We start from the raw sequence: 27,573 nt of genomic DNA on the forward strand, positions 1-27,573 counted from the left end.
AGTCTTCTTCAAGGCCTATGATGATGAGGTGGGAAAGCAAGTTGTGAGGACACAAAGAATCTGCAAAGGGATATAGATAGGCTAAATGAGTGGGTATGGAGAGAAAGCAGGAAAGAGATACTGAGGGAATGATCAGCCATGATCTTATTGAATGGTTGTGTAGGCTCAAAGGGCCGAATGGCCTACTCCTGCACCTATTTTCAATGTTTCTATGTTAGCATACAGGTACAGCAAATAATCAGGAACGCAAATGGAATGTTGGCCTTTATTGCAAGGAGGAATGGATTATAAAAGTAGGGACACAACTGTACACGGTATTGGTGAGGCCACACCTGGAGTAGTGTGTAGTTTTGGTCTCCTTATTTAAGGAGGGATATACTTGCATTGGATGTTCAGAGAAGGTTCACGAGGTTGATTCCTGAGCTGAGGGGTTGTCAGATGAAAGGTTGGGCCTATACTCATTGGAATTTAGAAGACTGAGAGGTGATCATATTGAGAGAGGGCTCAACAGGGTAGATGCAGAAAGGATGTTTTTCTTCGTGGAGGTATCTAGAACTAGGGGGCAGTTTCAGAATAAGTCGTCGTCCATTAAAAACACAGATGAAGAATTTCTTCTGAGGGTCGTGAATCTTTGGAATTCTCTACCCTAGAGTTGTGGAGGCCAAGTCATTGAATATATTTAAGGTGGAGATAAAGATTTTTGTACGGTAAGGGAGTCAAGGGTTATGGGGAGCAGACAGGTATCATAAGAAATGAGTAGGCCATTTGGCCCCTTGAGCCTACACTACCATTTAATACGATCATGGCTGATCTGATCATGGACTCAGCTCCAGTGGAGGTGAGACCAAGATCAAATCAGCCATCATGATCTTACTGAATGGTGGAGCAGGCTCAAGGGGCCAAATGGCCTACTCCTATTTCTTATGTAGGCCCTACACCCTGGAATGCCCTCCGATTCTCGTTCCTCCTTTAAGCCGCTCCTTAAAACCTACCTCTGTCGTAATATCTCCATATGTGGTTTGGTGTCAAATTCTAGAGCTTCTGTGAAGTGCCTTGGACTGTTTTACTATGTTAAAGGCTCTATAATAAAGGCAAGTTGTTAACTGGGCATCAGAATATATTGGGTATCTTTAGAGGGAAGCAAGAAAATAATGAATTGCCTTAAAAATAAGGTGGGAAGAAATAAGTACATTTTCCTTATAATGAGAGCACTTGCAAGTGTCTCAAGGCATGTCTCAATCATGATTACCCTCTTCAGGTCCAAAGGAATGGAGCATAAATACTCTGGGGTAAAACAAAATCAAACTGCAGCTGAAGAGGAATTGAGTACCAGATACTTGAGCCACATGGCTTCTGGTGGTTAGCAATGTGGAATATGAAAGCACAAAATGTATGAATAGCTCATTCTTTGGGTATATTAAAATTGTATGTGTGATAGTATTATCAATAGATATATTAAATGGGGTCAGAAACAAAGTGGTTAAAACTACTTTTGGGGAAAAATAAATGCAGTATGATTGAAATGTAATTTTTGAAGTGCTGGTCTTGTGTGGGATATTTGATGATCTATATTCCAGAAAAACAGTAGTTAAATTAATTATAGCTAACCAGAAGTATGACCTGATTTTTCCAGCTATCAACAAATTTAAGTCTTTTTACAAATCTTAACCATGTGCAAGATATCATCTCATTAATTTATTCATAGTTTAGCTTTTGAGTGGAAAGCTTAAGAAACAGGTTTGTGACCTATTGAGTTAACCTGTAATTAACTCAAATTATCTACCATATGATACATTAACAGAACTGCAGTCCAACATCCTTTTGACAAATTGCAGTGTTTAATTATAGTCACTATCAAATTTGCCTGAAAGCCAGTCGTCTTAAAATATATACAACATCTGCAACTGGTCAGTAAAGCAGTTGACGCCACAGGAGCACGATAGCTGAGGATGGTTTCTGATGAAAACCTTGAGCATCTTCTTGCCATTACAACACACCATGAGATTTATATATAGAACAACATGACCAAGGCTGCTAACTCAGTGCATTCTGCAGTCATAATAACCATGGCAGTGATGGTTCAAACTCATCCAAGCATTTACATTTTTGTATGACTTTCTCCAGCATGATCTGCTTTTGCCAAGCAGTAACTATGGCCAAGTGTGAGCAGACAACCAGGGTCCATTTGCTCTCACTGTTGCTGAGCAATATAGAGCATAGGAACAGGAGTAAGCCATTGGCCCATCAAAGCTTCTCTTATCAGCAACAGCAGTTCTTTATCTTGTTGATCCTAAAGTGCACACCCATTGCCAGCTTCCATGGTATTCTTAAAGCAACTGATCCAGTTTGATCTCAGACTAAGCAGAGTTCAGCTGGCCTCTCTTCTGTGGTCTTGTGCATGCCTGGGTGACACCCTGGATAGGGAGCATGCAGTGTCACCCAGTACTCTTGATACCTTCTGCAACCAGTGGACACCACAGGAGAGGCAATAGTTGATATTCACAATCACACTATGACTTAATTATCTGTTTTTACTGTAGTGTACAGCTGTTTGCTTTATACTTACCAAAGTGGTTTTTGTTCCCATCTGGGTGACACGGAGGAAACTCAATAACCCACCCCTTCTTTCTGTCCCATATCTTTACTTACCTTTTAAAACAGCTAAATTGTCATCTCTATTCAGTATCAAACCCTGTGCCCCCCTCCCAAGATTTGCTTTTATACATTGGATTTTAATTTAGAACACGCCATTCTTTATTTTCAACATTTTGATAGATCACTACTTAACCTTGCTCTCCAGGAAATAAGGAACAAATGATATAATGAGCCTTGGAGAAAGTGCAGAGAAGAACCCTACTATCAGAAGACAGTTAGGAAAGATTAAAACAGAATTTGACTCTTAAGCTTTGAAGAAGAGGTAAATAAGAGGAAGGCTTTATTGAAGCATGAATGATACTAAAGACTTGCATTTATATAGCACCCTTCACAACCTCAGTTTGTCCCAAAGCACTCAACAACCAATGAAGTACTTTTTGAAGTGTAGTCACTGTTATAATGTAGAAAGCATAATTTGTACTTGTACTAAATGTCAAATGCAAGTACTATTTCAAATTGAACCACAACTCAAGGACAAGGCAAATGCATACCAATTGGTAAAGTTAATGTTGCTGATTTGGGTCCTGAACAAGGAATGAGAAAGTAATGGATACAAACACTCAACTCATTCAAGAGGCAGTTCAACCTGGTGATGCATCCAGGGAAGGATAGGCTGAGTGACCTCCCTCATCTGTACTCACTCACAATCCAAGTCATCATCTATCGGAATTGCTGTTGTGTTCCAAAATCAATCCATCCTGCACAAGACAGGTTACCCAAAAATACAATTGTTGAAATTAAGTCTGACCAATGCTCTGAAAGCTTGCGTTTCTAGTTTATGCTTCCCGTGAAGCCATCTCCCACTAACTGTTTTGAGCACGCTCTCCTCTTTTCCCCCTCACCCCACGACGTTCAAATCTCTCCATGGCTGTGCCTTTCCTGATCTCTAATCGCCTCCATCTTTATACAAGTTAAACAACTTCTCAATTCTACCCCTCTAGAAAATTAACCCCACTTTAATAAATGGCTATTAATCTGCATCATTACTTAGTGATTTGAGAATCTGTACCCCCAGATCCCTGCTTCTCTACCCCATTTAAGCACTTATTTTCCAAGGCCTCCTTATTCTTCCTACCAAAATGTACTACCCCATATTTACCAGTATTGAAGTTAATTTGCCAATTACATGCCTGTCCTGCATATTTATTAATGTCTATATTTTCACAGATTTCTTTTACCATACCCCCCCAATTTGGTGTCTGCAAATTTTGAAATTGTACTTCTGACGAGAGTCCAAATCATTTATGTAAATAGTTAACAGTGGTCCCAGTATTGATCCTGTGGATCACCACTTCCTACCTTTTACCTTGAGGCCTGCTGAGTTTTATTTTCCATAGCCTTTTAAGCCCGGATCTATTTACATTGTATATACCCGATGGCAGGGATGTCCAACCTATTGTCCCAGCCCCTGCCAATCTGGCTGACAAAGCCTAAACATTACAATTCTGAACATGGTGTTAATTCATTGGTGTATAGACGAGTTCAGTAAATTGGGATATGCAAATTAACTAATCTACAACAAATGTAAAAAGAGTGTCCACGAGTGTCATTATTTCTTCCCCATCCTTCCATGGAGAGCTTATAAAAAATACAATATGACTTAATTACATTTCTGCTTAGCATAACTAGCCTCACATTTTGCTGCAGTAAATTAATAAAAATACAGAGAGTAGTGCGAGGCATGCTAATCTTTAATGAACATTTAACAACTTCAATTACAAATGAGTAATTCTCTAATTGGTTAGGTTTAAATGGAAGACTTTAAAACAACTGCGCACATTTGAATCTTGCACTTGATTGACCCACTCAAGTGGACAGGCAAGTAACTCACTGTGGCCCAATCAGAATCCTAATCAGCATACTTATTTCAAGTGTTAAATGTCAAAAAGAAGCTTCTCCAGCTCATAGTTCACAGTATTAAATAGCAAACCGCCTCGTTAATTAAAAGCATGCAGTAATAAACTCAAACACTATACAAAAAAAAGACAATGGTTCTCAAATTGAAAGTATTTAAGCATCAAAGTCTAAGACAAAAAAGAATGTAAAAAAGAAGTTTACAATTTCTACAGTACACATTCAGCCAAGTTGGACTCCATTTAAACATATACTGATTTAAAAGACTCAAGTGATAGCTTTGACTTCCATTTGTACAGGTTTCACATTAAACAATCTGAATAAACGGCTCTACTGATGCACAGGGTCACGACTATAGCAACACTGCCCTGAAGATAGGTGGTGCTCAGGTGGTTGCTCAGCACATTTATAAGATAGCATACTTGAATAAAGCCATGATGGCAGCACTAATAAGACCAGCGATTGGGACTGTAACAAACCACGCCATGAAGATGTTGCGGAAGAGGCGCCAGTCAACAGCTTTTTTTGCACGCATCCAGCCAACAGCTACAACCGAGCCAACCTGCAGAAGCAAGTGGTAGTTAATATTAGCAAGTGTTCTGTTTACATGCAGTTTGACAGATTTCTTTAAGGAAGGAGGCATTTTGTGTATCTTGGTAAAGGGCACCTTCATGTTTAATCATGTGACTGCAGTGTATTCTAGTGAATTTGATCATGAATATGATGCCCAGTCATGACCGGAGCTTACTGCAAATTAAATGTCTTAAGCACGTGGTCATAATTGAAACTTGGAACAGCCCCATACAGCACCCAAACACTAATTCTACACCAGGAAAATCAAAGAACATTTTGTCTACCAATTCTTGTGTTACACATTTTGCATCAAATCCCTTTAGATTGGGAGGCCACAACACAATTTGGAGATGCAGTTGATGACACTCACCTTGCAGTGTGTTGTACTGACAGGCAGACCAGCATTTGAAGCAATCACTACAGTAAGAGCCGAGGCCAGTTCAATACTGAAACCACTGTAAAGGTAAACACAATTAGTTATCATAAGTGCCAACAACCTACTTCATCAGTCCATTTATGCTGAAATTTAATTTCATACGGGTTGACAACACTATAGCTAATTATGCAATGACATCAAATGCTTGGATATTGGATGATGAATCCAACAATGTTAAGTGTTTCTGGGTTGCCTAATGGAATAGTTTTCTGGCTAGTAAAATCTGCAGAAGCCCAGTGGCAAATGAGTGATAAAAACAAGTATTAATGCCTTCATTCCTTGTGTTATAGCTGCAGGGTTAAAACCAGGTTTACCTGAAGGAGGAATGGATTTGCTGGGTAACCTGTTCCAGGACCACAGACAGACACACAACACACTTTTTAGGGGCCCACAACACAAAACAGAGCCAAACCCAACAGGGATGGCTCCTGTGGAAAGTGAAGTCACACTGGTTCAGGGGTGTACTTCAGGCTGTACTAGAGCAGGAGCTTTATTGATGCAGAGGAAGCTATTTTATCCAGATATTCAATGTTTAAATTTAAAAAAAACCCAAATATGACCTTGTTCAGAGATCGATCAATATATAGACACCAAGGAAAAGATACGTCAGCCAACTTATTGGAGCCCATCAACCATATTGCACATGACTCGATTATCAGCTCAACTTCAGTACACTTAACATCTGTTCCCTTAACATATTCAAATCCTATTAACCAACGAACAGTTAAAAAGATTGTTTACCTTGAGGGAGTGATTGGCGTCAGATCCTTGCCCATGGTTTGAATAACTCTCCGCCCCCAAACCCACAGACCAAGACATATGCCCACGCCTCCGTACAACAGAAGCCAGATTGGCGTTTCCATCCTCGAGTCAACATCGTGTGTGTCATAAACAACCCACAGAGTAACCAAAGGACCAATTGCATTACTGAAAAACAACCAGTTTAACAGGCCATAAGTAAAGGCAAGCAGATAACCCCAAACATTATATATAGTTTTCATATATGTAAACATTACATCACTTGCTTTCCAAATAGACAATAGTAGTCAGCCAGCCAATACACCTTCCCACAAACTTTAGCACAGTAGGCCAGCCTAGCTACTTCAATGCAATTTCTTTGCATTCACCCTTTTCAAATACTAACCTAATTCCCTTTTTAAACATTTTGCTTTCTGCCTCAATAACCACTTGTGGTAAAACACCAAGTCTTCAAAGCCCCATTTCCCCATACATTCCACTAGTTATAATGAGCCTATGCTCCCTCATTACAGATTCACCAACTAGTAGTCAATTTTTTGCTGTTTATCTTCTCAAACCCTCCATGCACAACATTTCTACTCCGTGTCCCTTAACCTCTTGTTTGTGAAAAGCTTCAGTGTTGAACTCCTCATTCCAGATATCATGTGAATCTTCATTGTACCATGTCCATACCTCCAATATCCTTCCAACAATAGTGTGCCCAAAACTGTGTGGCGGCCCTAACCGGAGTGGAAACATCAGCAGTAGGTCAGGGCCATAAAAGGAGCAGCGGTCTGGGAGTAGCGTGGCGGCCCAGACCTGAGAGAAACCCCCAGCGGCAGGCCTGGACCACTCCAGGATCATCACGAGCTGGTCTGGGAGGGCGACGGCTGTGAAGAGGGAGACTGGATTGGACGTCACCATAACTCAGATCGGTAATTGGAGCGTGGGCAGGTACAGCAGGAGTGGAGAGGTTGAGGCGAAGGAGTGGCAAGAGATCAGGGCCCAGGAGAGGTGCGAGTTTGGAGCCCAGGAGCAGCAAGGGCCAGCCCACACTGCGATGTATGTGCACTAGGTCTGTGCAGCAGAGCAGGTCTCCAGTCGTCTTGGTTAACCCTCACCACTGGACCAAGACCTAGCTCGGTCAAGCTCGTGTGGTGGCTGGTGTGCAACAGCCACCACACGTCAATATGCAGTTCAGGAATATTAGGTCTTTCATTGAAACATCTGTGAACTCATCCTTTTTGGCATGGAAGCAAGTCATCCTCGATTTGAGGGACCACCTAAGAAGCTCAAAACTGCAAGCAGTACATCCCCCTGGCCTAACCATCAATTTGTACAAATTCATTACTTCCTTGCTTTTATATTATATAAATGTTAGGCTTCTTCCTGGCAGAAAGTGTGGAACCCTTGATAATTTAAGAGTTCCTGGTCATAACAAGCAGCCATTTGAAACTGAACTAAGAATTGCAGACCATAACGTGTCAATGTCTTGTCAGAAATCAAATGCAAAAGATTACTCACCTGACATCATTGCCACCGTGAGCAAAGGAGCCGAAGCAGGCAGTCAGGATCTGCAAGAACTGAAATAGTAATGAAACTTCAGGCTTTTCCTGCTCACGCCATTCCTCCACAGACCCGTCACTGCACTTGCGGTCTGTCAATTCAATTTCAAGCTTCACACCTTCATTCTCAGGAGTTTTGTTGGAGTCAGCCATAGCGTTACAGTAACTACTATAGCTATCTTGTCGGATGCGTTTCTTTGATTCCAAGCCGGATGCGGTCAGTTTTTCCATTTCCTCTGCCTTGGCTTCCCCTTCTTTGGGCTTGAAGGAATCGAGAGGCATGCCACAGATTGCCATGGTGTAACAGGTGTAGCTGTTGTTGCGACGTAGGGGCCTGCTGCCTGGTTCATGCGAGTCTCCAGCACAGTCGATCATTTTGGCTAAGTGCAACTTGTGAAGAAGCTCTTTGTACAATCCAGAATCCTTGTGTACAGTGTGATAGTGACCACTGTAGCCGTTGGTACTTGTATGGTTACTGATAACCTGGTTGAACTGCACATGATTACTTCCAAATTGCATCGTCCCTACAACAGATATGAACAGGAAAACCATTAAAAAGGCCTCTGGTACAGCTGCTTCCACATATTAGTATATATTTTGTTTGTGGCCTATGAGCCTACACTCCCTGATCAGAAGCTTAACTATAAGAATTTAGCATCTGGATAGAACATGTTGCTGGGCAAACAATGCTTTATATTTATTGTAAACCAGTTACTGGATAGAAGTTCACTACCTTCTCAGTTCAAAAAAGATGGTTAGTAGCCACAATATTCACTAATTGACAAAACTATTAAATTGGCCATTTGAGTTATTTAAAGGAAGCAATATAGGCAAAATTCTGAACAGTTCAACAGAGTCAGAATTCTGGTAACAATTTACAAATAGTTACTCAAATCAGGCAAGTCCCTTTAAATATTTAGAATTTGAGTTTCATGCTTAAGTGGAAGAAAATAAGCAACCTTGTTCCCCAATGAAATACACTTAAACGTAAGCTTACAAATCCTGTACCAAAGGAAAACAAATTGAACTTCAAAATGAAGTTTTAAAAAAATTCCATCCCTTTCAAGAACAGGTGCTTGCACAAAAGGCAATTAGTTGAATATCAAAACTTTAAAAAATGACCAATTGTCAGTGTTGAGGACAGTAAGTATACTCTTCTTTGATTTTGACAATTTCAACCCACAATGTTTGATGTATTCCATTTACACCCTTCAATAATTTTTTGATGAAAAACCAGCTTTCTTTCTGCAGCAGCTCCTACATCAATACATTAGCATGCAAATGTATTTTGCCCCCTGCAGAGGTATGTAATTTGAAATGTTTTAAAACTGCTATTTAAGATTGTATAAAGATAAAAACCATCCAGTTCCATTTGTCACATAGGCCTCTTGGGACCACCAGATTTTAATAGGCCTGCAGCGCTTTAAGGGACTAACTTGGATGTTAAAACCAACAATTTAGTTTGGTAAATTCAGTCACCTCTCCCCAAGCTAAATGACTACCAAGAGAGCTGGTGCAACCAATGTTCCCTCCTATTTTTGGGTGCGTGGCCCATTCACAGTTTCATGCAGGAGTGAAACTTCGGTCCTGTGCTGAGCGGCCGCCCAGCGTATAGGGAATGTTGATCAACGCAGCTCAAGCACCAAATTCCAGTAAGTTGGAGCTCTGGGCAAGAAAGTTATCCAGTGATGTACCAGTAGGCCATCTTCAGAGTTTACACTTGCCACACTGATTTAATATCTCACCATTCATCACATGGTCAATATTGGTCTCTTTCATCTCTCCACTGGAAACACCATCTTTCCCTACATCCTCTGCTGAGTCACCTATAAAAGCAATTCTTCCACTCGGCTTCTCCAAATCCTGCTTAATGGGCAGAACAGCAGAAACCCCATCAGTCACAGGAGTCTTGATTTCAGTTGCTGCATCAGTTAGCAGAACCTTCAAATGGGTCTCTTCCAGTTCATCAGGTACCGAATAGTAATCATCATTCTTCTTATCCAGAACAGCACTGTCCAAGTTACGAGTTATGATCTCTCCTGTTGAGTAAATGCCAAAAAGGTTTACAATGGCAGCTTCAGCCTTCAATCACAGAACATGAAATGTTCACATTTGAGATCAAGAATCAATCTTCCTATTTCACGCACATTAAATTAAGTTTGTGAATCAGTCACCAAGAACGATTTAACAACATGAATGGGATGATAAAGACACTTCATAATGTTAATGAATATGTACTTTCCCCAATCAAGGAAGCATACAACTTCACTTCAGTATACAATAGTACAGCAACAGTATACAGCCTGTTAAAATGGAGGTGACAATTTGAGAAACAAGCAAAAACACAGTTTGCAGGCTTGACAAGACTAGTTTGTTGGAATATAGTCATTATAATAGCTTCCTCAACCAAGACATCATGCTACTGGTCCATTAGAATACAAATTACTATAATTTGGCTTTACACCAAACTATTTTCCATCATTCCCAGCAATAAGATAGCTGTATGGCAAGCTACTTCAATCCAAATGTACATACAACTCCCAAATAGTGTCACTGTGTCTGCTCCTGGATTCACTTTACTCAAACATTCAACATGGTAGTTTCAGTTAAACTGCAAAAAAGTGCAATTAACCATGGCAAATCAGGGAACCACTTTTCCAGTCAGTAGTCTCTAAACAAAGCCCAAATCGACATGTATTATCCACCCCCCTCCCAAAATAATAAGCACCACTAAATCCAAGGGACAATAAAACAGTGAAAGGAGCTGTAGCATGCATTAACTAGAGCAGCTTCCTACAGCATCAGTGCATTATCAGAACGTAGCAACCCCAGATGGCTGAAGAAATCAAAGGCCGACTTTTGAGTTACATTTCCCAGCTTGTGAGCGAGAGGAGCCATGGGGTAGGGAAAAGGAGAAGAGAAGAAAAGACTGTTTATGTCCAGTGCAAAGTTCCCACCCCTTCCATGGTCTAACATTCCTTTCCTGAACTAAATGTTAACCACAGCAAATTTACATTATGTGATTCATTCTAAAAGTAAAGAAAAGATTATTTATATTGGAGCAACAGATCAATAAAGTATCCCAGGACATCCCCATTTCAATAAATTCACAGGAAAAAGTGGCAAATAATATAACAAAACCATACATTATCCTACATCTCTAGTGAACTTGCACACTCACCTGAAAGCTCACCGTGGCATTTCGACCATGGAAGTCTCTTAAATTTCACTTACTTTCGATTTTTCTCTTCATTCTGGGACAGACGATGAACCAGACGAAGAATGCACAGATCACACCACTCCCCAATGTAATCAGCACCATACCCCAGACTGGAATCCGGTTAAATCCCCGTACTAGGAAGAGAAAACGTCCACTTTAGAATCACAAGGTAGAATAGGTACTCTAATATACCACCATTTCTACCCCTCCAACTCAAATGAAAACATACCAACTAGAAACAAGTAAACTTATGGGGCACCAATTGGAATCGCTGAGTCAACAAAAAAGAGTGAATCCTACAATTAGAACATGATACATGGAAATCTTAAGGAACGCTGCCATAAATTGCCCAAAAGAATTCTAAGGCCAGAGTACATCCCTCCACTTTATTAGGAAGCCAAGTATCCAAATCTAGTCCTTATCCATACTCTTGCACATGCAACTGAAAACTATACATTCTATTCTGTCCCCACACCAGATTTATAAAGACTAGCTTTAAAGAGAAAGGCCTTGATATTCATTATCTCCTATCTATTGCTCAGTCCCAGGTTTAAAATAGCCATCTTGATGGAATTTAGTGCAAGTTGATTTCATTAACACGGGTGGAGTTTAACTAGCTTTTTTCTTGTTTGAAAATTGAAACCAAGTCCACCAACAGAAAAGGGAAGACATGTTTTTAAAAATAGGACTAGTCTTTCGAAGGAAAAACAGTTACTATTACTCTTGATTGAAATGCATGAATTAATAAGCACAGAAGTGATGTACTCCAATCTGAAGACTTCTGTAGCCAAATGCCTTCTGTGCAACAGTAAGCTTTGATGGGAAAGAATAAATTATGCATTTAAGACATCTACATGAGGTTTTAAAAAAAAAGGCTGCAATTCAGTCACTCATTTCGTACTTACAAGGTGCTCCCGTGTACATAATAGAGAAAAGATTGATGGCAATTGTACAGGCATAGAAGACAGGCAAGGCTCGGAGTCCATTTGGCACAGGGTCAGCCTGCAACATAATGATGTTACGTTCAAGCAGCAAGAAAGAAAAGCCTTTAATCTATTAATTCTACCCCAAACCCAATCTATAATTTTCAGAAGCCAGCCTAGATCTAGGAGCACCAGCTGTAAAACATCTACAAGACCCACTTTGTGGCAAACCTACAAAGCTTAAAAAACTAAATACAAAGTGTGGCCGATTTGCCCTCAAGCTAAAATGTGAGGGAAACAGGACAGATTCTCAAATCCACCATGCAGATTATACCCCCTACTACTTGCATTTATATAGCATCTTTAACAGAGTAAAACATCCCAGGAATATTAACAAAATTTGACATCATGCCATAAAAAGGAAGTACAAGGACAGATGGAGAGGTCTTAAAAAAGAGGAAAGGGTTGGCAGAGAGGTTTAGGGAGGGAATTCCAGAGCTTAGGACCTAGACAGCTGAAAAAATGGCCACCAATGGTGTAGCGATAAATATAGGGGATGCACAAGAGGCCAGAATTAGAGAGCAAAGATCTCAATGTGGGGGGGGGGGGGGGGGAGATTACAGAGGGGGGCAGAGGCCATGGAGAGATTTGAAAACAAAGGATGAGAATTTTAAAATCAAGGCGTTGTAATCGGGTGCCAATATAGGTCAATGGAGGAACAGGACTTGGAGAGAGTTAGAATCCAGGCAGCAGAGTTTTGGATGAGCTCAAGTTGAGGGTAGAACGAGGCCAGCCAAGAGTGCATTGCTATAGTCAAGAAAGACACAGATGGAGGATTTCAGATGTGAAATCGGTGTATTAATTAAAAAATATATATATTTAAGGGTTATAAAACTGCAGCAATCTCTTAACCAAGCACAATACAACAGCTCACCAGTCAGCAAGTTATTCCACAAGTCCAAGTGACCATTTTGCAGCAGGCAAAATTGATATTGCAATATTAACCAACACTACAAACAAACCCGACTAGAATGGATTCATTGTTTAGATAGCTGCCTCCCATCACTTTTTACAGATGGTTGATAGTTCCCATTCTTGTCTGCAGAGCAACAGTATACAATCTGCCCATTTTATAGGCAATTTATCCAGAAAATAAATTACTAGATTATTTTTGCCAGTTTCCTCTCTCCTGAACACCAATTCCCACAGCAATCGCTCTCCAATACCTCTTGAATTTACCATTCATCATACAAGAACCTGGGCGAGTGTGTTCAGTCTATTTAATTGAATGGGGAAGCAGGAAGAAGGACCTCAGCAGAGCTCAATCCTGTTTTATACACAAACCCCCTTCCCCACCTCAACCAAGCCTCAGTGGATTGCAATCAGGAGCAAGCAACCAAAGTGCTTTCCCACCCTCTACCCCAGAGTATTGAGACCAACTGTAGCAATGCCCACTATCGCCTGGCTGCAATAAGAGAGCAGAGTTTAGTTTGGCAACTGAAGTTCAGGTCTTTACAGCTCAGTTCCACATTGTCCACCACCAACTAAGCCATTAAAAAGGAAGTTGAAGCAACGTTTAAGCAGTGTGTAAACTTGGAATGTCCTCAAAGCTAACTCAATTTCTTTTTGTTTCCACACTAACTTCAGTGATGGGCCACCTTAGTCTGAACAAGACCATATTTCTTACTACTCCAAATGGTCAGATTCCCTTACCTTGCGTAAAATGAAGAAGCGGACAAGATAAAAGACAGCAGCAGACATGATCCCAGACAGGAGTGGCGAGATGAACCAGGAAGCCACTGTATATTATTAATGAAAAGAATGTTAGAACACACACACACACGTATCAGTCCTACAAATGCAGTGCGAGCTCACAATGTTTGTTTTGGGTTCGTGCTGTCCACTGTGACCTCAGCTGCTGTGGTCAGCACATTAAAAACCAACAAATTATGACCAATATACATCAGTGTGTCCACATTTCAGTCTTCACATTTCTGATCGTAACAAATGCAATAATAACCAAGTTATTTATGTACCAGTAAATTGTGCCAAATTAAACAAAGGCCCATGCCCACAATTTCCCCAACATGTTTCAGCCATTCCTTGTGCCAAATAGGATATTAACGATCACTAGAATGGCATAGAATCTACAGCACAGAAACAATTCAAGGGACAAACCATAATGTGATTATTTTTAAACAAACAGAAATAGAAAAGCACTCTTAACCCCAACCCAGACTTTACCATCAACATGAAATTCTTCCAGCGCAAGTGACAAATTTGTAACATTGTATTCTCATTTGCTTTGTCGTCCTCCTCTCCAACCATAAAATCAGTGACCTTGTATGTTTGAAAAGCACAGAGCAGAAACTCACCAATCTTCAGCAGCTTCATCCACTGCACACCATGAGCACCCTTAGCCACCAAACTGAAACCAATGGTAGCACCCACAATGCAGTGGGTACCAGATATAGGGAGCTTCAAAAATGAAGCCAATAACTGCCAGACAGCAGAACCTGTAGAGGAGACAATATTATTCCACGAATATTAGCTCATCAATTACTTCATTTCTTAAAATATTGACCAATTATAACAGCAATTATCCAGGATACTTGTGGTGTAATTTAAAAAAGGTACTATGCGTTGACAATCAAGGTGTGTTTGCGGGGGGGGAAACTATGATCCTGTTCAAGGCTCCTTGGTTGAATCATCACCTTTTCTATGTTTTTTTAAAAATACAAAATTACAGTGCTAGATAAATGCAAGTCTACCATTCGTCACTTACCAAACATGGCACTGACCGACCCAGCCATGAGCACTTCTTGAGTCGTGTTGAACATCTTCACATCAATTATTCCTTTACGGATGGTCTCACTGACGTTGGCACCCAGCAGCACAGAGCCCAACGTTTCAAAGATTGTTGCCAAGATGCAGGCTTTCCTGAGTGTCAGTACACCTGAACCAACTGCCGTCCCAAACGAATTGGCTACATCATTGGCTCCCACCGAGAACGCCAGAATAAATGCAATGATGAAACCAACTACTACCAGCCACAGCCAGTTATCTAGAGCCATGGTCACTCGGGCTCGTAATGCTTAAGAGGTACGGAGTTTTAAAAAAATACTATTGACTTAAATATACAAAATGAGGTAACAAAATATTTTGATATGTAATAAATAACAATTAAATAGAGTATGAAGATTAATATGCACTACACTCAAGTATTGTGCAGCAGTAATTGCTATCCACTGTGTTTAATAGTCTGTCTTGCATAGTCTTTACAACAGTCAACAATTAGAAGGATTGAAGCGAAATCCATTGTGGACACAGCAACAGATTTGAGCTGTTCTTCATCCTGTGGAAAAGCAGAGGGCACATATTACAAACATGTAGCAATATTTCATCATTACTCAACTTTTGCCAGAGTTCCAAATAATCAGTCAATAAATCCCTTCAATCATCATTTTCTTCCTATGCCCAAGATCACCATTTCAGATTCTGTACTATTAAGCAGAAGTGAAAAACTACATGTGAAACAACATTTCACCACCATAGTCCAATCAATAAAAAGAATTCCAAACCAGAGAATTCTGTGCACCACACATCCAGATTTGTTAAAAAGAAATTGATATTGCCCAAACATTTTACATCAGTTCACTAAAATAGCGGTGTGAAGTCCCATCACAATCTTAAAAGACTTGAATTACATTTACATTAAGAGGGAAAAATAACAAACTGTTTAAGATGTAACTTGAGTTGCCTGAATAGTAATCATTATTAGAAATGAAATCTGAAGGTTCACAACAGAAACGGCTTCCAATTGAGCACCCTGTAATAATGTCTGGGCAAATGCACTGTAGTACCAAGTTACAAAAGACTGGAAGTTCCTAAATTCGACCCTTGAGGCTTGGATCTGGGCTGAATTAACTAACGGTCACATTGATCATGGGGTCAATACAATCAAACACAGTTTCAGAGCAAGAGAGCGAGGTGATGGAGAGAGAACAACAAATAGAAGTTTCTGATCACTGCCAGCTCTTAGATGACAAATGGAAACAGCATTGGACTTGGCTGCGATAACCTGTACAAGCCATTGGCCCACTGAGACATGCCTACCAGGGCAAGATACCACGGGGCTGCCAACATCCAGAACCACACTCCAGCAAGAACCAGCAGAAAACCCACAGCACCCTAAACTGTAGCAATAATCTGCTGTCAATGGGTGTGTGTACTGGGAAATCACGAGAACTAGAAACTTATCAGTCTCCCATCCTCCTCCCTCCGCAAGGCACAGCTCTCAACATTCTGCGACTTATCTATTCCACATCACACCCCATTCGCCCAAATGTCTGGCCTCCAAAGATCTACATTAGCTTCCAATCCCCCAATAATTCAAAATTAATGCTGTTGCCAGTTCTTCTATGGTCTTCACCTTGTTTACATACTCAAACCTATCCTATCTTTACCCAGCATCTACTCCCACCATGTCTTCAGACATCTAGGGCCACGCTCCAAAATTCCCTCAAAACATCTCCATTCCTAAAATCCACCCTTTTGCTCAAGCTTTTGTTCATCCCTCAATCGCTCTGGTTTGGCACCCATTTCTCATCACACCTGATGTATTTTGACACTTTTCCATTTAAAAAGCATAGAGGGGGGCACTGTCTTCCCCCAGCTGCTTTTAACAACAGAATTAAAATCTTAGTCTAATAATTCTGCATAATGGTTCAAAAATATTTACTACTAGAACAAATGAACTCGATGGAAATACCAGCAAAATCGCATTTACATAATCTCTTTGAAAATACAAAAATGTTCCAAAGTGCTGAAGTGCATTTTTTTTTAAATGGACGCTGAGCCAGAATTTATGAAGCAGTTTGGCCAAAGGCTTAGTCAGGGAGGGACTTGGGGAGAAAGCAGAAGTCACCCATTTTTCCAGCGCCAAGCATTAATTTAAAATATACAGTACGTGCGTGTGCATGCCAGAAAGCAAACTTCAAAGCTCAGCGTGTCAAACTACTAGAGGATAAACTCAGTCTACCACAATCGATTTAGACCAAGATTTAAATGCAACATTATTCGAGGGAAATCAGCGATTTAAATTTTTTTTTAATACGATTGCAATTTTCAAAACGCTTTGATTACATGTTAAAAGCCAAATTTAAAAAGGACACAATTTAGTGGAAATCCCGGAAGGAGGGAGAGAAACAATGCTGAAGATGGTTTCCAGCGATTTCCTATTGCGATTTTAAAGCGTTAACATTTTCGCGCCTCTTTGTAACGTTTGAAAACAGTAAACAGGAAATGTACTCCCGCCGAGTCTATTTCAACCCGGCTAGGCTAGCTCGGGGGGGGGGGGGGGGGGGGTGGGATACAGGCGCCTTCCCCGATCCCAGGGATGAGGCTCACTCATCACAAATTAATTATTTTTTATTCCCTCCAATAAGGGAGAGAGAGAATGCACCAGCGGCCGGTAACAGAAACCGGCCTCTTCCCCAATGGATTGGCAACTTGAGGCACCCTTTCTGCCCCCCAGTGACTGTACACCCCCTCCTCCCACCGTGACTGGGTACGCTCGTTCTCTCTCCCCAATGAATGGGCACCCTTCTCTCTCTAATCCCCCAGTGAATGGGCACCCTTCTCTCTCCAACCTCCCCAGTGAATGGGCACCCTTCTCTCTCTCTCCAACCTCCCCAGTGAATGGGCACCCTTCTCTCTCTCTCTCCAACCTCCCCAGTGAATGGGCACCCTTCTCTCTCTCTCCAACCTTCCCAGTGAATGGGCACCCTTCTCTCTCTAACCCCCCAGTGAATGGGCACCCTTCTCTCTCCAACCTCCCCAGTGAATGGGCACCCTTTTCTCTCTCTCTCCAACCTCCCCAGTGAATGGGCACCCTTCTCTCTCTCTCCAACCTCCCCAGTGAATGGACACCCTTCTCTCTCTCTCTCCAACCTTCCCAGTGAATGGGCACCCTTCTCTCTCTCTCCAACCTCCCCAGTGAATGGACACCCTTCTCTCTCTCTCTCCAACCTCCCCAGTGAATGGACACCCTTCTCTCTCTCTCCAACCTCCCAGTGAATGGGCACCCTTCTCTCTCTCTCCAACCTCCCAATGAATGGGATCCCTTCTCTCTCTCTCCAACCTCCCCAGTGAATGGTCACCCGTCTCTCTCCAACCTCCCCAGTGAATGGTCACCCGTCTCTCTCCAACCTTCCCAGTGAATGGGCACCCGTCTCTCTCTAACCTCCCCAGTGAATGGGCACCCGTCTCTCTCTCTAACCTTCCCAGTGAATGGGCACCCGTCTCTCTCTCTCCAACCTCCCAGTGAATGGGCACCCATCTCTCTCTCCAACCTCCCCAGTGAATGGGCACCCTTTTCTCGCTCTCCAACCTCCCCAGTGAATGGACACCCTTCTCTCTCCAACCTCCCCAGTGAATGGGCACCCTTCTCTCTCTCTCTCCAACCTCCCCAGTGATTGGGCACCCCTTCTCTCTCTCTACTTCCCCCCCCCCCTTTTTACCCATCCAGAAATGGTCACCCCCGATCCCCCACCCCAGGGTCAGTAAATGGTCACCCAGATCCTCCTCCTCTCTCCACCCCCCCACCTCCCCTCCGGAGTCAGTGAATGTTCACCCCAGATCCCCCTCCCCCCCGGTCAGTGAATGGTCACCCCCGAGGTCAGTGAATGGTCACCCCCGATCCCCCTCCCAGAGGACAGTGAATGGTCACCCCCGATCCCCGGTCAGTGAATGGGTATTCCACCCGGCCGCCGCTCGCGACCGGTTGGTGCCGGTCTGCAGTCGGTGTGTGAGCACGAACGAGTGTGTGTGGGGGCTCCGCGAGCTCCCCCTCGCGCCTGCTGCCAATCAGCTCCGGTCCAGGCCCAGCCCGCCCGCTGAATGAATGAGGCCAGCCACGCCGGATTGTTCTGGAATATACCGGAGCTGCCGTCGGCCGCATGCGACAGGCCCGAAAACCGGGGAGGGGGGAAGGAACCAGCCATTTCCCTCACACGAAGGCAAGTGGGCCTCGTACCGCGCCGAACCAACCATGTACCCCCCGAACTTACCAATTAACGATACGACTCTAATCGGTACGATGAGGCAAAGTTAGAGCGAGTCGGACGCGCGGACAACGGCCAGCCGCGCTCTCCGAAGTTGGCACTCCCGAACCACTCGGTAACCACGGCGCTGGGCACAAACCTCCCCTCTCCGAACGGACGTGTCTCGGGAAGGACTACTCGGATGCCTGTCGCGGTTGACGATCGCGCTCTGTTACCAAAGATAACCTCCCGCTCACCAGCTGTCCGCCATCTAATGCGCGGCCCCGCCTCGCCGCCTCTTATAGGCGTCGTGACGTCGCGGAACACGAACGCGCTGGCGTCACCGCCCTCCGCGCGTGCGGCACGCACCCAGGGTTCCGCAAGGTAAAAAAAAAGGACAAGACCCAGAAGCGCTTTTGCAGCCAAATCAAGCACTTTTTGAAGTGCAGTCACTGTTGTAATGTAGGAAACGCGGCAGCCAATACGCGCACAGCAAGCTCCCCACAAACAGCAATGTGATAATGTCCAGATAATCTTTTTTAGTGACACAAAAGCTAAATGCTGCGGATGACCCGCTTTGCGGAGAACCACCGTTCAGTCCGCAAGTGTGACCCCGTCACTTTAATTCCCCGCCCCATTCCCACTCTGACCTCTCCGTCCTCGGTCTCCCACACTGTTCCAATGAAGCTCAACGCAAGCTCGAGCGACAGCGCCTCATCTTTCGCTTAGGCACTTTACAGCCTTCTGGACTCAACATCGAGTTCAAAAATTTCAGCACGTAACCGCTGCCAACCTATGTCTCCCTTCCCCCCACCACCACCCCCCTCAGAGCCTGTTTCTTTTTTCTCTGTGTCTCGAATGGCAATTGGTTATTATCCCACCATTCACACTCTATCTTGACTAATATTTTTCTAACTCCTGGCATTACCATTTGAATTTGGGCCATCATCCCTTTTGTCTCTCTAATCTCTCCTGTCTTCCAACCTATCACAGACCTTCCCTTTTGTTCTTTCTTCCCCTCCCACTTTCAGTGCTTGTTAAGAATCAGTTCTTTTCGAACACTCTCCAGTTCTGACGAAGGGTCATTGACCCGAAACGTTAACTCTGCTTCTTCTCCACAGATGCTGCCTGACCTGCTGAGATTTCCAGCATTTTCTGTTTTTATTCCAGATTCCAGCATCTGCAGTATTTTGCTTTTGTAAATGCTGCGGATGCTGGAATCTGAAATAGTGATGTTGATTGAGGAATAAATATTGGCCAGGACACCGGGGAGAACTCCCCCCTGCTCTTCTTCGAAATAGTGCCATGGGATCTTTTGCGTCCACCTGAGAGAGCAGACGTCTCATTCCGACACTGTAGCACCCCCACAGCACTGTATTGGAGTGTCAGCCTAGATTTTTGTGCTCAAGTCTGTGGAGTTGGACTTGAACCCACAACCTTCTGAATCAGAGGCGAGGGTGCTACCTATTGAGTCATGGCTGACAATGGGGGGAAAAAGCGTGGGAGGCAGTAGTGGCAGCATGCAGTGTAGGAGCAGTGCTGGGGAGGCAATAGGAGCATGCCACATTTATACAGCGCCTTTCTCCATCTCAGGACGTCCCAAAGCACTTTCCAGCAATGAAGTGCAGTCAGTGTTGTAATATAGGAAATGCGTCAGTCAGTTTTGACAGCACCTCCTAAACCCGCGACCTCTACCGCCTAGAAGGACAAGGCCAGCAGGAGCATGGGAACACCACCAAGATCCCCCTCCAAGTCACACACCATCCTGACTTGGAAATATATCGGTCATTACTTCATCAAAGCTGGGCCAAAATCCTGGCGCTGTCTCCCTAACAGCACTATGGAAGGACCTTCACCTCACGGTCTGCAGTGGTTCGAGAAAGCAGCTTACCACCGCCTTCTCAAGGTAAATTATGGATGGGCAATAAACGCTGGCCTTGCCAGCGACGTCCACATCCCATGAACGAATTGCGGACATCAAGCTCTCACAAACAGCAATGTGATAATGACCAGATAATCAGTTTTTGTTACCATTGGCGGCCGTGCCTTTAGCTGCCTAGTCTCTAAGCTCAGGAACTCCCTCCCTAAACCTCTCCCCCTCTCTGCCTCTCTTTCCTCCTTTAAGATGCTCCTTAAAACCCACCTCTTTGACTAAGCTTTTCATCATCTGCCCTAACATCTCCTTATGTGGATCGGTTTCAAGTTTTGTATGATATTTTCTCCCGGGAAGAACCTTGGGATGTTTTACTACTTTAAAGGTGCTATATAAGTACAAGTTGTTGTTGCATAGGAACAGCACTGGGGAGGCAATAGCGGCAGTAATGTAATATTGGAGAAGTGCTGGAGGCTGGCGAGGGTTGCAGATTACCCTTGGTGGCAGTGTATCTTAATATTTATACTGCATTCAGTTTTAGCATCTCACGGCTGAGCTATCTCGTTATACAGTCGCTATTGGGAAATTATGGAGAAGGATAATTCGACACAAATGTTTTGGCAGCTTCCTTCTATGTTTTGTTTGGCCAGGTAATTTGTTTCACTAAAAACAGAAATTGCTACAAGTACACAGCGGGTCAATGAGCAGTTATAAAGTGAAAAGATAGGTTATTGATGTTAAGGGCGTGTAACCAATAGGATTACTAATCTATTTGTTTGCAATTTCAAGAACCTGTCTGTCCTCTTTACAGCTGCTGGTGGTGTATTTGTATTTTCAACATTTTCACTTTTGCTATTTTTTTCTTTTTACTACTGCTTTTTGCTTTAATCTCAGGATGCGGGCGATGCTTTAATTCCCATCTCTAGCTGTCCTGACAACTGAAGGGCTTGCGAGTCAACCATGTAGTGTGGGACTGGAGTCATGTGCAGTCCAGACCAGGTAGGTGTGGCAGGTTCCCTGTCTTTTTCCTTATTTGACTTCTGAATGTCCTAACTATGAATCCTGCCTGCATCCTGGTTGTGTAATCCTCATTTGCATGGTAACTATAGCATCACAAATCAACGAACAGTACTCGTGTTTAAATTCTAGCTCCAAGCGTGTTTTTTTTAACTGCTATGTTGAACCAATTATTATCAATTGAAAAATATATTACTAATCCATTTGTCTACCCTGTTACAGTTCCCCAAAATTTCACATTCTCTTCGTTCTGGACCCTCGCACATTCTACATTATAACCAGCCATTTCAGACTTGCCAAGTTTCACTCAAAGGGAACAATGCACAATTTGATTTAAAAAAATGACGTATGTAACTTTGAGAAGTAAATATAGCTGCATAATATTTCAATGAGTTGCAATCTATATCTCTTACTGATCACCTAAGTCTGTCCATCAGTGTCCACTGTGCTAGCTGTTCTCTGACAAGCAGCTGCGCAAGAACAGTACAGGTCATCAGCTCGGACACGGTGGGCCGAATGGCCTCCTTCTGTGTTGCAATTTTATTTTTCTAGGTTGACTCATTTTTCAATGATCAATATCTGATCACTGGGAAACAACATGAAAGTGGAGTGCAATGGCAGGTTAGGAGAGGGGTGTGCCAATGTGAGGCACTGCACAGCACAAACCTGCCCTTCCCACACAGTGCAGCTGAGCTGCAAAGTGGATCTGTCTGCTGCTCTCTGGATTCACAGAAATTCAAATTGGTGCTGTACCACTGTGCTCAACACTCCAGTGGCATTGCAGACAGGGAGTAAAGATCTAGTGTAATCTTCAGAATGAGAGGGAATCTCATAGAAACATATAAAATTCTGACGGGATTGGAAAGGTTAGAGGCTGGGTAGTTCCAGAACCAGGGGTCACAGTCTAAGGATAAGGGGTAAGCCATTTAGGACCGAGATGAGGAGAAACTTCTTCACTCAGAGAGTGGTTAACCTGTGGAATTCTCTACCGCAGAAAGTTGTTGAGGCCAGTTCGTTAGATATATTCAAAAGGGAGTTAAATATGGCCCTTATGGCCAAAGGGATCAAGTGATATGGAGAGAAAGCAGGAAAGGGGCACTGAGATTGAATGATCAGCAATGTAACCCCACTTTTAAAAAAAGGAGGGAGAGAGAAAACAGAGAATTATAGACCAGTCAGCCTGACATCAGTAGTGGGTAAAATGATGGAATCAATTATTAAGGATGTCATAGCAGCGCATTTGGAAAGAGGTGACATGATAGGTCCAAGTCAGCATGGATTTATGAAAGGGAAATCATGCTTGACAAATCTTCTGGAATTCTTTGAGGATGTTTCCAGTGGAGTGGACAAGGGAGAACCAGTTGATGTGGTATATTTGGACTTTCAGAAGGCTTTCGACAAGGTCCCACACAAGAGATTAATGTGCAAAGTTAAAGCACATGGGATTGGGGGTAGTGTGCTGACATGGATTGAGAACTGGTTGTCAGACAGGAAGCAAAGAGTAGGAGTAAATGGGTACTTTTCAGAATGGCAGGCAGTAACTAGTAGGGTACCGCAAGGTTCTGTGCTGAGGCCCCAGCTGTTTACATTTGGACGAGGGGATTAAATGTAGTATCTCCAAATTTGCGGATGACACTAAGTTGGATGGCAGTGTGAGCTGCAAGGAGGATGCAATGAGGCTGCAGAGTGACTTGGATAGGTTAGGTGAGTGGGCAAATGCATGGCAGATAAAGTATAATGTGGATAAATGTGAGGTTATCCACTTTGGTGGTAAAAACAGAGAGACAGACTATTATCTGAATGTTGACAGATTAGGAAAAGGGGAGGTGCAACGAGACCTGGGTGTCATGGTACATCAGTCATTGAAGGTTGGCATGCAGGTACAGCAGGCGGTTAAGAAAGCAAATGGCATGTTGGCCTTCATAGCAAGGGGATTTGAGTACAGGGGCAGGGAGGTGTTGCTACAGTTGTACAGGGCCTTGGTGAGGCCACACCTGGAGTATTGTGTACAGTTTTGGTCTCCTAAATTGAGGAAGGACATTCTTGCTATTGAGGGAGTGCAGCGAAGGTTCACCAGACTGATTCCCGGGATGGTGGGACTGACATATCAAGAAAGACTGGATCAACTGGACTTGTATTCACTGGAGTTCAGAAGAATGAGAGAGGATCTCATAGAAACGTTTAAAATTCTGACGGGTTTAGTCAGGTTAGATGCAGGAAGAATGTTCCCAATGTTTGGGAAGTCCAGAACCAGGGGTCACAGTCTAAGGATAAGGGGTAAGCCATTTAGGATCGAGATGAGGAGAAACTTCTTCACCCAGAGAGTGGTGAACCTGTGGAATTCTCTACCACAGAAAGTTGTTGAGGCCAATTCATTAAATATATTCAAAAAGGAGTTAGATGAGGTCCTTACTACTAGGGGGATCAAGTGGTTTGGTGAGACATCAGGAATGGGGTACTGAGGTTGCATGTTCAGCCATGTTCTCATTGAATGGCGGTGCAGGCTCGAAGGGCCGAATGGCCTACTCCTGCACCTATTTTCTATATTTCTATATGTTTCTATGGTCTTATTGAATGGCGGTGCAGGCTCGAAGGGCCGAATGGCCTGTTCCTGCACCTCATTTCTATGTTTCTATGAAAGTGGATTAGAGGACAGGGGGATAATTAAACCCGTGTGCAAATATAATTCAGCCCCCATTTAAAGTCAGAAATTCTGCCTTTAGTTTTATAGGATACTTGAAGCAATTTAGGAAGTGTGGAAGTGCAGTTGGTTTCAGCAGAGGAGTTTCCCTGCAGTACAGGTTGAAGAGCTGGGCGATGCAAAATGGAAGCCAAGCACTGGTGGGATTACATTGGTGGTATAAACACAGCATGACAAGTTTACTTTTGGCAGTTTCCATTTTAAATGTGGATTTTGAAATTACAATGGAAACATCATGCAGGCATTGCACACAGGCTTAAGATTTTTTTAATATACACTAGTTAATCTCCCATGCCATTGCACACGGGAATCAAATCTACAGGGTAGATGCAGAGAGGATGTTTCCCCTCCTGATGAATCTAGAACTAGGGGGCATAATTTCAGAATAAAGGGTCGCCATTTTAAACCGGAAATGAGGAGGAATTTCTTCTCTCAGAGGGTCGTGAATGTTTGGAATTCTCTACTCCAGACAGCTGTGGAGGCTGGGTGAGTGAATATATTTAAGGTGGAGATAGATAGCTTCTTGAACGATAAGGGAGTCAAGGGTTATGGGGAGCTGGCAGGGAAGTGGAGTTGAGGCCAAGATCAGATCAGCCATGATCTTATTGAATGGCGGAGCAGGCTTGAGGGGCCAAATGGCCTACTCCTGCTCCTATTTCTTATGCTTTTATGTTCTTATGTAAATCGACGTTTAACCTGCAAGCGATGCAGGGTTAATGGCCAAGGGATAATTGGACTTGGGCTGCAGATCTAATTGAGTCCCCGTTTTAAAGTCATACTTTTTCATGCTATGTTTTGCTGTAATTACAGCCTCCTGCTACTGATGGTGCCGCAATGCCTCCACTGGCAGGAGGCTTGTAATTATAGCCTCACAAGATTACATAGCCAGTTTCCATCATAAATGTGGGCATAGAAATTTCTTGGAAAAAGTATACAGCACATATGTATATAAAATATATTTAAAATCTACTCTAGGATCCTGTAGAGCAAAGATGTCCCCTGGCTTCTTTCTCCACTACCAACTGTCTCTTTAAACATCTTTGCCTCGCTTCCTCTACCCTCACCTTTAACAACAAGTCAGAGGAACTCACAGAGTTCTTTGTCACCAAGCTGGAGCATCTGCTGCTTCCCCTCTTCCCCTTGCTCACCAAACCAAACTTCTCCCGTGGCAAATGGAATTCAATCTGGTAAAGTGTGAGGGATTGCACTTGGGGAGGAGCAATATGGCAAGGGGAATACACAATAAATGGGAGGACACTGAGATGTGTGGAGGAACGGAGGGACCTTGGAGTATATGTAGCAGGACAGGTTGATAAGGTAGTAAAAAAGGCATACGGAATGCTTTCCTTTATTAGCCGAGGCATAGAATACAAGAGCAAGGAAGTTATGCTAGAACTGTAATACAACACTAGTTAGGCCACAGCTTGAGTACTGCGTGCAGTTCTGGTCACTACATCACAGGAAGGATGTGTTTGCACTAGAAAGTGTGCAGAGGAGATTTACAAGTATGCTGCCAGGACTGTAAAACTTTAGCTATGAGGAAAGATTAGATAGACTGGGATTGTTTTTCTTGGAACAGAGGAGGCTGAGGGGAGATTTAATTGAGGTATATAAAATTATGAGGGGCCCAGATAGAGTGGCTAGGAAGGACCTATTTCCCTTAACAGAGCGGTCAGTAACCAGGGGGCATAGATATAAAGTAGTTGGTAAAAGGATTAGAGGGAGATGAGGAAACATTTCTTCACCCAGAGAGTGGTGGGGGTCTGGAACTCATGGCCTGAAAGAATGATAGAGGCAGAAACCCTCATCACATTTAAAAGGTACTTGGATGTGTACTTAAAGAGCCGTAACCTACAGGGCTACGGACCTAGTGCTGTAAGGTGGGATTAGGCTGGGTAACACTTTTTCTACCGACCGACACAATGGGCCGAATAGCAAGGAGTCAGCATCTTCAGCACTAGGACGGGGGAAGAACATGAGCAAAGGAAGCTTCTAATTCTGTAAATCACCCTGGCACGCTCCAGTGGACGGTCACACCGCTGTGATGCCTGCTCACTTGGACAGCGTCCCACTGCTGCAATAACCACGTCCTGTGTAACAGGCTCGAGGGGCTGAATGGGCTTCCTGCTGTTCCTGTGTAACAGGCCGAGGGGCTGAATGGGCCTCCTCCTGTTCCTGTGGCCCAGGAGCGGCGGGGTTGTGGCCCAGGAGCGGCAGGGTCATGGCCCAGGAGCAGTGGTGTCGGAGTCGAAGAGCGGCGGGGTCATGGCCTGGGAGCAGTGGTGTCGGAGGCGAGGAGCGGAGGGGACGTGGCCCAGGAGCAGCGCAGCATACAACAACAGCGGGGTCGGGGCTTAGGGATGGCGCAGCAGAGCAGGTCTCCAATTGTCTTGGTTAACGCTTGCCCATGGACCAAGGCCTTGCTCTGTCAAGCCCATGTGGTGGCTGGTATGCAACGGCCACCACATATTAAAAAAAACCACGCAAAGGCGTCTTCCACCCTTAAAGATATAGCTCGGGATCTAGAATGTCAGGTCCCTCATTGAAGCACCTGTGAACTCATCTTTTTTTGGTGTGGAAGTGGGTCATCCTCGACACGGGTGACTGCCTAATACTATACTACACTTAACTCTCACACTGCTCCGCCATCGTGCACTTACCAGGAGAAGATATTCAAACCAGTGAACAACGTCTGCACTGACAAGGAGCCAAAAAGGTGCCTGATTGCCGCAGGAGCATTTCCCCCAATAAAGTTTGCAGTGTGGGGCCCAATCCTGACTTTGTGATGTTCATGTGATGTTCAGTGACAGGCTTTTACAGAGTAGCTTATCTCTGAGTTCCATGTGGGCAGTGCTGATGTCATTGTCACGTGTGTGTGTGGTGCTGCCTGGTCGCAAACCCGATAAAACGTTTGATGCTGCCTATCTCGTAGGGTGATCTTTTGACAAAATATTTACCAAATTGAATTTATAGGG

At 43.5% G+C, this 27,573-nt stretch overlaps 2 protein-coding genes across 5 annotated transcripts in view; one reads left to right on the forward strand and one right to left on the reverse strand.

The window, feature by feature from the left end:
- Positions 1–4,328: 4,328 nt before the first annotated feature.
- LOC139235003 (sodium-dependent phosphate transporter 1-like) lies at positions 4,329–27,385 on the reverse strand. Of its 2 annotated transcripts, none has more exons than XM_070866066.1 (11): positions 27,259–27,385; positions 14,750–15,319; positions 14,340–14,480; positions 13,678–13,763; positions 11,947–12,043; positions 11,056–11,175; positions 9,567–9,860; positions 7,781–8,345; positions 6,260–6,445; positions 5,453–5,537; positions 4,329–5,071 (listed from the first exon to the last, which is right to left on the reverse strand). In XM_070866066.1, exons 2-11 carry the CDS (start codon positions 15,036–15,038, stop codon positions 4,916–4,918), a joined length of 2,019 nt encoding a protein of 672 aa, XP_070722167.1. In that variant the 5' UTR covers positions 15,039–15,319; positions 27,259–27,385; the 3' UTR covers positions 4,329–4,915. The 2 variants fall into 2 exon arrangements, with proteins under 2 accessions (XP_070722167.1, XP_070722166.1); XM_070866065.1 differs by lacking the exon at positions 27,259–27,385 and adding an exon at positions 19,035–19,289.
- LOC139235004 (cytosolic purine 5'-nucleotidase-like) overlaps positions 18,755–27,573 on the forward strand; it is a 164,195-nt gene continuing 155,376 nt past the window's right edge. The window contains exons 1-2 of one of the 3 annotated variants that reach the window (XM_070866067.1): positions 18,755–18,983; positions 21,775–21,879. In XM_070866067.1, the coding sequence (XP_070722168.1) occupies positions 21,862–21,879 (18 nt within the window). In that variant the 5' untranslated portion in view covers positions 18,755–18,983; positions 21,775–21,861. Of the gene's footprint in view, positions 18,984–19,374; positions 19,392–21,774; positions 21,880–27,573 lie in introns of those variants that run through there. The other 2 variants (XM_070866070.1, XM_070866068.1) reach the window with 2 other exon arrangements.

Source organism: Pristiophorus japonicus, chromosome 22 (assembly GCF_044704955.1).
Source record: "Pristiophorus japonicus isolate sPriJap1 chromosome 22, sPriJap1.hap1, whole genome shotgun sequence".
Lineage (NCBI taxonomy): Eukaryota > Metazoa > Chordata > Chondrichthyes > Pristiophoridae > Pristiophorus > Pristiophorus japonicus.